We start from the raw sequence: 13,433 nt of genomic DNA on the forward strand, positions 1-13,433 counted from the left end.
AGACCGACAACAGAGTTAGAATCTAGAACACTTCTAAGCCAAAAAGCTTCATAAGTGAGTGACAGTATCGTTTGGGAAAATATATACTAAACCTACTTGACCAGCACTCTTCTCATATTGCATTTTAAGTAGATGTGGAAAGGAATATTTTTTTTAGGGAGATGCAAGATTCATACAGCATATGTTTGTTGAGTGAGGTAAGTGAATAGTACGTATGCAAAGCGAAGAACATGTTGAGTAGACATGTAAAGTTGCATCTTACCGTTTTGTTGCCCAGATTCTTCACCCGACAGCTCAGATAAGCGGATTTGCCAACGAGCCCGGTCACATTGGTGGGTGTTGTGTCGTCAAAGTACGGTTCCTCCCATTTGCTTTGCGAGCTTTGGCCCTGCCCCGACTGTTGCTGCTGGCTGTGATGTGAGCCACCGAACTGGCTGGCGGACGCGGACGCAACCGAACCGGACGCCACGTACGCCCGCAGATGGGCCGTGCTGGTATCGAGGAATGATTTATATCCATCGAAGGGCTGATGATGCTGGATGCCACCGCTGGTGATATCTGTAATTGGAACGCGCCGCAATGGGCACGGCGATAGATGGAGAGGAAAATTGTATCAGTACATCGATCACGCAAAAGCCAGCAGTCGGCGGTTTTGCACTGCCGAGCGTCGTTCTTGCGGGTGTGTGTGTGTATGTCAGGGAGCTTATGCTACTCAATGGGGGAGTTTGCGGTTTATTAGTTAGAGGTGTGGCTGTTGGAACGATTTCTAGGTAGCAATATGGTGTCGCATCGATGGGATGCTTGGTGGGTTCGCAATCGTATTTACGTGCGGTCGATTGCGATGGTGTTTATACCCATCCGGTGGTCGTTTGGGAATGGTTTCCACCCACCCATCCATCCTCCCGGTAGATGCGCATTGTCACTGACGATTTCGTTTGTGGCTTCAGATCCCCAACTTTCCCGTTCAACAAAGCAGATACATAACTACCAGCAAACATCGCCATGAATCTGTTATCGCAGCTGATGGGTATTATCTACCCATCACCAACCGTCCAGAATGAGAGTGAGTGAGGAACTTGGCGCATATTTAGCGCACGTAGTGCATAAAACAGTGCGTTTGCATCTGGAAGACGGTGTTGCCATTAAAATGGTTTCCTCGGACCCTGTACTGGAAGATGGATGGACATGTGGTGCCCAGCTTAGTTTGGTCTGCTCGCTTGCCAAGCTACCGGACGATGGTAACCTTTTGCCGTGGATACTAATAAATAATACAACACATTCGTCCGACAATCATTTTTCATTCAAAATAAATGATCCGTCAGAAATGGTGGACGTTTTACGGGATTAATTTAATTTCTCCCGTGCAATGAATGGATCAAGCTTTTTCTTGGGTTGCTTCAAGAGTTAGAAAAAGTTTGTTGTACGATGAAAAATGGCCGTGTGTAGAAATTTCAGAAATGTTTAAAACAATTTGTTGAATTTGTTTTTCGAGTAAAAAAGTGTTAGCGACACATTTGCAAACCAGCAAAACCACTCTCTACCCTAACAAGGCTTAAGTAGCGATAAAATCACTCTCTTTAATCAATTATTGCCGCACGAACGATAAATATTTTAAAACTTTCAATTTGAGGCAAAAAAGTGATACTCACTGGTGCTAACGAATAAATTGCATGTGCAGAAGTACCTGGAGAAAGTGTCAATTATGGTCGTTTCGTTTTGAAAAATTGCACCTTATTGAGGTTTTGTTCGTTGCATGAGTTGAGTTCGTTTTGTTCTTATGAATTTTTGATGGTGTATAGCATTGCTATTCGTTGCCAGCTCTGAATAATAACCTCTTAGCAAACCCTGATTAAGGCAACGGATAATTAATTTGTGGGTTGGTTATACAGAAAAAAAATGTACATGTACTTCAAGAATAAATTTGTTGCAACTATTAAGACTATAACTTTACTTTCATTTTATTAAAATACTAATAAATTCACATAAAAATTAAATAAACTGTGTATATTTGTGCTTAACCTGATATTAATCTAGCCTGAACAACTGATTAGGTGGTGGAGTTGAATGAAGTGGTTTCCAACTCTGCTGGATGACCTATCGTAGCAAGATCATGATAAAACGAATTTAAAGTAGAATAATATGAAAGCGCAATGAAAATCAGAAACATTCTCAAAACTACAGAACCATTCGCTCGCATAAGACTTGACTAACTCAAAATAATCCTTTTAGCGTCTAATTCATACAAACAAAGTGCTCACACTTACGCCTTATAATAATGGCCCTATTTCATGTCCTGTGTTTACCCGCAATGATGCCGTTTTCACCTTTTAATATAAACCTCTAATATCCCAGCCGGGCATATACACACGCGATATACCAGTTCATTTCGTTGTTTGTACAGAAGGTGTCTTTTAACTCCACGCGACAGATACTACTGCAAACGAAAGCTGCAGTGTGTCGGCGTAGTACTGCAACGAAGATAAATACATGAAAGCTTTCCCTTTTGCTTGGTATCTTTGTTCGTTTTGTACCGATCGTTTGTGTGTCTACCACACCAGATAGGCGTGGTAGGTCTGTTAAAGTGTTCTGCTAGACTCTACCACCACAGTAGACGAGTGGAGATGATCCAAATGGCAGCCAGTTCCTTTTCGGTGCACACTTTCCGGATAAAGCTCGCAACATGAACCTGCTACAAAGGAGTAGTTTGGCCAGAAGGTTGACTTTGAGTTTCTCCACTGCCTTTGAGTGTTTGCTCAGCTGAGCAAGCAGCACCCGGGTGAAAGTACATTTACCCAGCGAAAGAAAAAAAAAACAGTTATAAGTTGAACTGCACATGCGGCAAGACCTCGACAACCGTGGCAGGCCAAAAACAGTCAAAAACCAGAAATGCCGTCGGATCCCGTGAGGGATGTGCCTTTTTTCTTCTTCGGTGAGGGTTGCTTGATTTGAAATATATATATTTTCCCGCTTTTCGACACAGTTTCCACCTTGTAGGCGAGTTCCCGGTGCCAGTTTCTTTCACGTACGTTGTGCTGCACACAAAGTTTCAACGGTGCAAGGAAACGAAACACACTTCAAAAGTATCGCACGCATCGCAGAGCGGATGCTTACTTGCCCAGGATTTTCACTACTGAGCCCGTGTGAGTCGTAAAATCGAAACGAAAACATACCCCGAATGCACTCGTAGTGTGAGTGAGCTGGAAAATTCTTGCCCTATTTCAATAAAGTTTGTGTTTGCTGCTGAATTATAGCGTTAGTTTTCCATAAATTACATCGTCGCCCGTCGACCTGTTCCAAGCCGGTTTCCGAAATACTTTCACGGTTGCGATTCGTTCACTACAAGGCTGGCGTTATCCAGCGTTCGGTAAAGGTACGTTTTTCTTGTACGGAGGAAAATTGCAATTGTACGTGTCGTGTTGGGATGGGGAAACTTTGGTACTAGCGAAAAAAGGGGTATGAAATGCTTTCTGGTTTTGGAGACGAATGCCAGCAATGTAAAATTATGATTCGCCGCTATTTTCGGTAGGTTCTGCACTGGTTGGTTGGTAACCTACGGAGAGGAAACGGAACATAAACTCTTTTTTTTTGCGCGACACACATAAACGAAGTGTAATTTAATATTCTGCACAAAGTAATTGTTTGTTGGGATGTTTTAGCATTTGGTTTAGTTACAAAGCTGTAAAGTACAAAATACTCAACTCTTCTTTTAAAAAATTAAGTATTCTTAGTCTAATTAAAAGAATAAACCACGCTACATACTACCACATATATATAACAAAACTATTAATGCAAGTAGTTGACAATCATGCCTGGTATACTATAATAATACTGTAAATGTCAGCTGGGTGAAGCGGATGAGGTTCCTAGCGAAGCTCCACAGAGGTACTTGACGTTGTGAACTCGAGTGAAAAAAACAGGGAAAATTTAAAAATCTGCCATGCAGGACGCCAAACGATAAACACACCGTTAGAGAAGTCTTTTTATTTACTAAACTACCAAGCAAAATGAAGAATCTAACCAAAACTTATAAACGTCAAAGAAAATCACTATTCGTGTAGTATTCATTGAATTTGAGTGTAATGGCAGACAATTGGCTGTCTGAGAAGTATCTTAGACCATAGACATATTTCTTACAGCTGTTTTGTTATATTGGATAAAGCGGCCAGTATGTGACACTACTTTTATTAAATGAAAGTATGTGTATGTGTCAAATCGAAAATTTTACAGGCTCTACTGGTACTTCCTTAATAGCGACATGCAACAGGGCACCTCGATCACGGATGCTACCAGTTTCGGAACCTAAACTTGTTTTATTAATTTTGTTGTTATTAGTTTTATGAATTTTGCATCATTTCATCAGCATTGTTTTGAATTCCTTGATGCGATTTGCAATTTGCGGCATACGATAAGAATCGAATCTTAATGATAGTAATGAATACAAATGCATTTATTCTTATATTGGGAACTTAACAGTTAAATGCATTACGAAATTCTTATCATCATTCTGATAAATAAGTAAATTTCAAATTTATATCTCTTTAATGCCGTTCTACCCAACCGCTTCTTATAAACCGGTTTTCGCATGATCCTAATCCAATGGAATCTAACCTTCCTGCGTGCACCTTCATTTGCGTGGAAGAGATATGCATCTTCATTTTATAAACCCATCATCCATTCACTGCTAAAACGAGCTGATACAGCGTAGTCCCAAAATTTCCAGGAAAGAATATTCTGCTTGTCCTCACCGGAAGGATACACTTCGGCTGGTTACACTTCGCCGAACGTGACAAATGAGCTTGCTGGATGTATTTTAATTATTTCCCGCTTCATAAACTCCCACTTTATATCCTGGATATTGAGCAAGAAGATAATCTGCATCGAAGGAAAGATAGATGCGAGCCACAGTATGAAGGTCAAAATAGAACCCTCGTTTTAAATTATGCCCACAGTAGACTTCACCTGGTGGGCAAAGTATGTATTAGAGAAGTCGGTAGCGATGAAAGTGATACCATAAAATTATGGTTTCATTTTTCATTTTCCCACCCGCTAGGAATGTCGCACGAGGGTATTCCAACAATCTAGCACTCTAACCTGATTCTAGTTGTGCTAACATTCTGTTTTTTTTCTATTACAACTGGCCCCAAACGTTGACTTTGGGATTTTTCGGAAGCTTTATGCATTCTTCCTTTCCTTTTGATCCGCAAGATCAGCCATATTTCACCGGATAGTAGTAAAGGTATTGGAGCAAGTTTGAGAACCAGCGTCCAGTGACCGAATGGAAAGAAAGAATCCTCTCCAGAGTATAGGTATCATCCATCCATGATGGTACGCTTTCTGTGCGACACGAACCCGGAGAAGGTAATCTTTGCGCAGCGGGTGTTTTCGGTTTATTGCCATAAAGATATATTAACTACCATGCGACCCGTACTGTTTGGAATGATTTCGGATCTTACCTCATAGATGGCCAAATATTTATTCACCTTTACCAAAATTGGCCCACAATGTTCTGGGAAGTTATTTCCCTCCTCGTTTCCTGGACTAGGCTAAACACGCAGGGTCGAAGTTCCTTTTTTTACGATCCTACGATTACGTACCTGGTGGACATTAATTTACCAACGCAGGGATTCACGCTGCGAATCTGTTCGAAGGAGTGGAAAACTTTATGGGCGACTAATTTATGAGTTGATGGTTTTGTCTACGGATTTGATTTCCGTCCTGTATTTGGCTTCTTACCATTAAAATTGATGCAATTTAAATTCCTTTGAGTACATCGCATCATTTAAGCTGGCTCAAATTAACCTCAACGCCCTCAGTTGCCCTCGGATGCAAACGACCGATTGCACGGAGCACTTTTTAGCCAAAATGTGACCAAGATAGTAAGTTTCGTACCGACTTTCGGTTACTTAAAGATGAACCTTCCCGTGCTTATCCTCGGGGGAATTTACGATCGTGCAGCACCATAAAAGACGCTATTGCCGCACGTAATGAGCTCGGGTGGCGCATAGAGCACCCGATGAACGTTCGGTCGACCAGCGAACAACAGCACTAACAAGATGCTGAAGCATTCGCCCTGTATCTCCGAAAAAACCTTAAGAGCAGTTTGTTTGTTTGAATTTCTGTCGTGAGTTAATTTTCTTCATCGACTGTAGCACCTCAGACGAGATTTTTTCCACTTTTTTGTGTTGTTTTCAATGCGAACTTTTGGGTATCACGGTACATCCGAAGTGCAAAGTTTCCGGGAATAAAAACGTTCCCATGGTGACATGAAGCGCTCCGACGGTTGTAAACAGGTAATTACTTCAATAAAGTTAAATTTTACTTTCGATGCCTGGAGATGCTGTTTGTGAGACGCATGTCGCCTCGTTTTGGTGTGTTATCCGCTCACGGGTCTTGTCTGTATGGATTCGGTGGGGAAAAAACCGTGAAATAATAAGATCATTCTAAATCACTTCTGCAATTGCTGCATCACTCAAACGTTTTGCACGAAGTGTTGAACATTTTAGATGTTGTTGTCAACAAGTGAATGATATCGTTAGATGTTATAGTAAAAAAAGTTGATAGAGAGGAACAGATAATTGCTTTCAGAATGCTTGAAAAGGCGAGGTGATGGCAACAAGTAGATGTAAACAAATCAGAAGGTTTAACGGCTTTGTTGTGTTACATTCATTTAAAATTAACCGTACATCCAATAAATTTATTTGTTAGAAAGTGTATTTTTTTCCTGTTCATAACTTGAAACAAAAAGAGGTAGGTAGAGGTAACTAAGCTTTTTCAACAGAAACCATATTACAATATATTGAGTTTTTCAGGTAGGAATTGGAAATTGGTACGTCCTAAGAATGTTGAGTATGATTTTCAGAACCGTTTAAAACAATTTTATGTCAAATTTTCAAAATTCCCTTACTAAAAAAATGTATGTATGTATGTAATGTAAACACATGCGGACTACTCCCTGAAGTTGAAAATTAATACGTATTTATTACGCTGCTGAATCGGGGCGAGTTCTTCAATGATTCTGCAAATGACAAGCTGTTGAGAATGATCATCTTATTCACATGTTAACCGCTGAATTTAAGCTATAGAGTTCGACATTCTCATAACATCTATGAGGGTTGGAGAAATGGTAGCATTCAATTTATTTTTATGGCCGCTCATAAATATGCCAATGTCTTGTCACACCACAAATGGTTGGCATACGTGTCCATAAAGGAAGTGGACGGTAGCTACTGACAGATGGCGATTTGGCGACCTTTCTCCACGCTACAGATGCGCTCGATACTTCACAGCATTAGCAGTCTCCTAACGATATGGTATTTATTTTTATCAACGTAATCTGCTCCCATTTTGGAGTCGTAAAGGGACGAAGATTTCGGGCCGATCCTGTTCAAGTGGAAACGTGTCCAATATTTCGTCGATTCGGATATCTAACGAAAGAACCCCATGAGGTACAGAGAGCAAGAAATCGTTTTGCAATGTGTTTCGTAAGTTTCTTAGATCTGAATCGATATCCCTTGAAACATTTATTAGATGAGGTTAAATTTAAATCTTGGTGGAAACTTGACACCCACTGAAATGCCTCTGCAGATGGTATCAAGTTGTCGAATAATAGCAATTGTGATTCACGTAAAGAGTACTCGGACACACTTTGTGTTGGAAAACTGCTGGTTTTCCAACTGATTTGCATAGAATAAGACTTTTTTTGCCGGACACGGATATAACGTGTGCCAAAAAATTGGTCTTTATTCTTCACGTGTCGTTTTTCAAAGAGGTCGCAGGCGCATCCTGCGATCGGTTTTATAATGTTTCTTCTTTCTTTTTGATGTGTTGCTAATCTTTTGCCCTAGCTACCTGACAGTTCGTGGGAACATTTCTCCCACTGTTGTAGTGTTCCCAACACTTTGTATGGAACTAAATATTCGATATGATTCAGTGATCATTTTAAAAGAATTTCCTCCAGTTTATCAAAAAGGGGTTAATAACAAAATCGTACCATTAAACATTCATTCTAATTTAAAACATAAAATATTCTTTTTGAAGAAAGCAAAATCATAGTAAATTAATATGGCCATGAAGAAGCAGAAAATCAGGCTAAAATCGAACCTGTCATCCCGTTGTACTCCCGATACATCAAACTGACACATGCTACTTTCGAAACGCCATTTAACAGGTGAAATCGACAGTACTACTTTTCCATCAAATATATCAACCGATCACTTGAATCACATGATAGAATTTTTCTCATTGATAAAAAAGTGATATTTTTTCTTTGCCATTTTGGGAATCTACCATTAAGCTGGTTAAAGCCCAAAAGGTGAAGCGAGCTGCGTTAACTGGCAGTGCCGACGGAGCGTGGAAAATGTTCCCGATCAATTGCGTGTACGTAAGCACCTTTTTCCGGCCACTTTTGCTAAACGTTCCGAACCCGGCAAGCTTACTGTTTCCTCACCTTAAGCAGTTGGGCCCCGAACGAGAGAAAAAAATGCCTGTGTGGCAAAAGTAATGCTCCGAGTGGAAAGGTACGAGTTATCAGCCATTAAGTGAAACATTGATTGAATTCCGACGGGAACGAAAAATTCCACAAACCCCCTCCTAATGGCAAACAAAAACGGGTGAGATGCGAAACCGGAGTTGCTTCGTACGTAACGTATTGCAACCGGATCGATTTCATTTCTCTTTCGATCGTAGTCATTTTTCACAGCCACGTGCATTCGTACGGCCAGGAGGTAAAGTGTGTGATAAATTTGTATTTTGTGAGGAACCACGTATATGGGATTTCGTTCTACACGAGCGGAAAAAATAATGTTCGAAAATCGACCAGATTGCACGGTACTGATTCTTATTTAAATTTAAAAACAGGAAAACACAATCAAGGTACATTTTTTAAAGAGACAAATAACGTTCGGCATTGCAGCAACAAATCGGGAACATTAAACATGGAATCTACACCGAGTGGGAATGTTCCCGCAGAAATCGATCGATCAACTATGGATGGGAATACTCGCCTGATGACGAGATTAGCCAGCAACTGAAAGCTGAAAATCCATCATTCAACACGTGATGGGTTTGCGGCAGAATTTACTAATCCTTGCTGATTACATGTTATTGATGGAGATTTTGCAATAAAAAGTTTGTAGTCGTAGTTTACAGGATTGGCTGATTAGTTAGATTGGAAACTGTTTCCGACAGATGACACTGTTCGTGACAGGTATAAGCTACTGCAAGGCTAGTTGTTACCGAAAATAGAGGTGAAATGTGCGAATTATGTAATACCTGTTGTATGCTGAAACTATCCTAATATAACGTTAAAACGTTTTGAATTCAAATAATTTCACTCACATAAATGATAATTTTAAATATTTTCGTTGGCAATATTAATAAACATTGGTTCACAAATACTTCCCATTCCAAAAATGGATCTTTATATACTTAATCTGCTTGATAAAAACCCACTCACATACACACAAGTTATCAATCATCCATCATTACACATCTTTAAGGAAAACGTGTTTTTGCTGCAGTTTGCAGTTTGACTGCGATCGATTGGCGATTGATGGAGACTGGAGAGAAAAATGTTCCCCAGATGAATAATCATTTTGCTTGATTGATGGTCTTTTATGAGGCTTGACGTTTTTTTCCGGTATGTTAAAGGTTTTATAACAACTTTCTTTCAATCACTTTCAATCGTACATGAAAATGTGGCTTTGAACACAGGCAAATCATATTTTGCTTTACTTGAGCTGTTGTGACGGTTATACAAACGGGTTTACGCTCTCTTATTTCAGACAATTTCCAATACAAAAAAAAAGATATATCGCACTTTTACGAACAAATGTTGCAACAAAGTTTGCGGCACGGAAGAGCAATAAATGAAAATGTTACGAAAAAGTATTTCCCTGCTTATATTTCAACCAATATGTGAACTGCTGCCCACCTCTGCCCACAAATGAAACATTTCGACAGCCAGCGATTGTCACGCAATTGGATTTAGAAAAGTTTCCGTTCTCGCCTGACACCCAATTGTAAGTCTCCCGGCACATATGGCAATGCGTTTTCAAATCCATATCGATGACGAAGGAACATAAAAATGAGTTATGTTCACGGTCTGCTAGACAGATTTACCGAAAACTGAACGCGTGGCGCGGTTTTATTACGATTGCAGTACGAGCTACCTTACTTTCCGCCGTATGGCGTTTCCATCTTCCACTCCAAAACAGGCACATTAATACGCTAAACCCTCACAAAGAGAAGAGGGCAATCAAATCGGCAACCTGCAACCGGCAACAAATTAATATGGTTGGCATAAAGTTTCACTTGGCAGTGTGGCAAATGTGTGGCAGTGTGTACGCGCACAGGTACACGTGTGTGGGGAAAGTTTCTAACCTGCCAGTTCCAGGGTGCACCACAATCAAAGTAAGAAGAGTAACAGCAGGGGCAGAAGTTTTAATATGAAGATATTTTTATGGCACATATTAAAATGGCAACATGTGGAGTGTGCAGAAGTGTGCCGGCTTTCGCGGTGAGCTGTGAAAACCAAAACAAATCTGTCAGAAATTCTATGAAGTGTATGCAACACATTGTGTATCGCAAAATAACAGAAGGGTGTTATGTTGATGTTAATGAAACTATGCAAATTGTGAAATATACTACGTAAAATATAATAGCAAATCAAAGTTCAAGTTTATTTGTCCACTATTGTATAGTGGAAGTTTTGTGCTATGAATTATTTTCAACAGTTTTTGCAAAAATATTCAAACTGTGCAATGCAGTGAAAAAACAAACTCTTCTTCAGAATATATAAAATAAACAAATATGAAAGAAGCATGCCTATTCTATCGCAAGACGAGCCGGATTTCTCATTTATGAAATAATGTAAACACGACGTACTGTTTACGTTAATACAGCTGCTATTTACTTAGCATTGGCACATTTTACGAACCAAAGGATAATAAGTTTAAACATGATCACATCAACAACTATTTATGTTTCAACTGTTACTTTGTCATGTATTGCCTATTGTTTTGAAATATTTACCATACCATACCATACCATACCATACCATATTTCTCAGTCCTTGAACTTCCAGTAGATGAACAGACAGTACACGAAATACATTATTATTTGCTCGTATGGCGAATCCTGTTTTGCTCTTAGATTTTCTGTCTTGCTCGAAACATATTCGTCAGTTCAGGCTACTGTTTACAACAAAAAAAACTGTTGTAGCCTGTGTATCACCAGCTAATGTACCATTCACAGGTGACATTCGATGGTCACCTTTGTTGATGTGTGCACTGGAATACGGGAAGGCTCCCATGAGTGACACACTCCATCCTCGTCCGTAAACAAGGGCAATATTGTTTTCGTAAACGCTCATTATTGGTATCGTGTTAAACCCTATTAATTGTTGTATTTTAGTGAATAAACAACATCATTTTTAAGAATACAAAAATAACCAAATGCTTAATCAAATTTATTGTTTCAATTTGCCCCCTTTCCCGCCGACAAGCTCTGATTTTCAATTCAAAATTCAAAATTTATTCTGTCAAGGAAATTTAGGAAATAAAAATTAGTAAATAATGGCTCAAAAATAAGTTGAAACATATTAAGTTTATTTGTACGATAAGAAGGTACCTTGCTAACACCAATCAATAACAAAACACTCTCTCAGATATCACGCTTAGTCGGGTCTGTTTTGTAGTAAAATGTATCCTACATCCTCGCGTGCGTTTGTGTACGTGCTATGAATAGTTTATTTAATTAATCTATTCGAATACAAATTTCGCTTTTCAACATCGTGCCCGAGACTGAGCTCGACGTGGCACGTGTTGTTTCGTGGAAACGCTGAGATGTCTTGAGCCTAGACACTTCTCGACTTTTCCATTGTGCAAAACGAATTAGCATAAGTTCAAAGAGCTTCGAATGTTTCACACGGTGAAATTAGTCGAAACGCTGCTCGATGTGTTTCTGCTTTGATCGCAGAACTGCTAAGATGCTGGGTACGTTTGAACTGGACTTGGATTATGCTGAAGAAGAAGTTAATTAGTTATTAATTTCATCGGAACCATGCCTAGCAAGGTAGTACGCTGAAATCGATCGACTAGAGTGGCTAGATAAGATTGTTTCTTAAAACCAATTAACTTTACGTTGGAAGGTCAGCATGTGGAGAGTAATTTACCGACGTGAGAAGCAGATGCCGTTGGGCAAAAGTAATAATACAAATGTCATAAACATTAACAGTGGGGTAGGTTCCAGCTTGGGTACTTCATACAAAAAGTATTAGTAAAATTTTACTTGAAGTCGTTTTATAACCTATAGTTTTTAAACAACAGTATAAAGACTTCCGACCAGTCGGCTTTTCAAATAGAGGACTTGGTCATGTCGAAAACTAAAAACTAACAACCCGAACGTCACATTCCCGTAAGACTTATTTATTCATCCTCAAACCTTCCATCTCAGAATGCTCACGCTGTGTGCGTACTGACAGACAGAATAGAGCTATCAAGCATATGGTTTCGAGGCCCGATCACATACAAATCTCTTTTCAAAACAGTGTCATAAAAAGAGTTTATATGGCTTGCGCGACCTTTTGCTGACAATATGGAAAAACGGCAGGAGCAAAAAAAACAATAAGAGCAGGCCCCGTCATCTTCATCGTACATGGCAGATTCTCCGGCCCGGGCCTCCCGGATGGATGGATGTTGCCGGTTTATGTTTTGTGTGATAAGGTTATGTTGTGTTTGGCGCACGAACAAAAACAATAACATCGTGCCATATGCACGAAACGCTTCAGCGAACCATGAGATGCAGTGGAGCATTCGGTTTTTGCGCTTCATGCCAACGGTATTGTGTGTGTATCTGTGTAACGTGTCAGTGTGGGATGAAACCGTAAAGCGCAATGCTTCATCTCCGGTCGATGAATGTGCTATCGGTGAAGAAGAACGACAAATAGTTGAGAAGCGACCCGTCCCTTGTCCGGAACGGGGTAGTAGGCAAATGGGTAGCCAGTTAACAATTGCGACAACGTGGAATGACAGAAGGAACGCATCATATAATGGCAACGTCATCAGCACGTCACGGGCAGAAGTTTGTTATCATAACAACCCGGAACAGAGAGCATCGCAACACGAAACGCTGGTTGACAGTTGGTTAGTCAACGGGAGGAAAACATATTCAGTACAGACATCGAGGCCAAAAACGTGAGGCAAAACTAACGAAACCAAAACACAGCGTACATTTTCGATTTTACATTACATTGTATGCGTTTATGGTTATGATACTTCTTTTTTGCTTTGTTTTGGAATGGTGTTGGAAGAAATATATATATGCCTTGCTGTACGATTCGGTAAGATATGTAGAAACGAAAACGATTATTATTGACTGACGAACTTGGTTGGCATGCCTCATTGTTATGATTATGTTTTTACCGCCGCTTTTCT

At 39.8% G+C, this 13,433-nt stretch overlaps 1 protein-coding gene across 1 annotated transcript in view; it reads right to left on the bottom strand.

The window, feature by feature from the left end:
- The window catches only part of LOC128718923 (fibroblast growth factor receptor-like 1), a 104,915-nt gene that overhangs the window by 23,193 nt on the left and 68,289 nt on the right, over positions 1-13,433 (bottom strand). Inside the window, exon 2 of the mRNA XM_053812540.1 lies at positions 263-558. Within this exon, the coding sequence (XP_053668515.1) occupies positions 263-558 (296 nt within the window). The remainder of the gene's footprint in view (positions 1-262; positions 559-13,433) is intronic.

The sequence above is a fragment of the Anopheles marshallii genome, chromosome 2 (genome assembly GCF_943734725.1).
Source record: "Anopheles marshallii chromosome 2, idAnoMarsDA_429_01, whole genome shotgun sequence".
Lineage (NCBI taxonomy): Eukaryota > Metazoa > Arthropoda > Insecta > Diptera > Culicidae > Anopheles > Anopheles marshallii.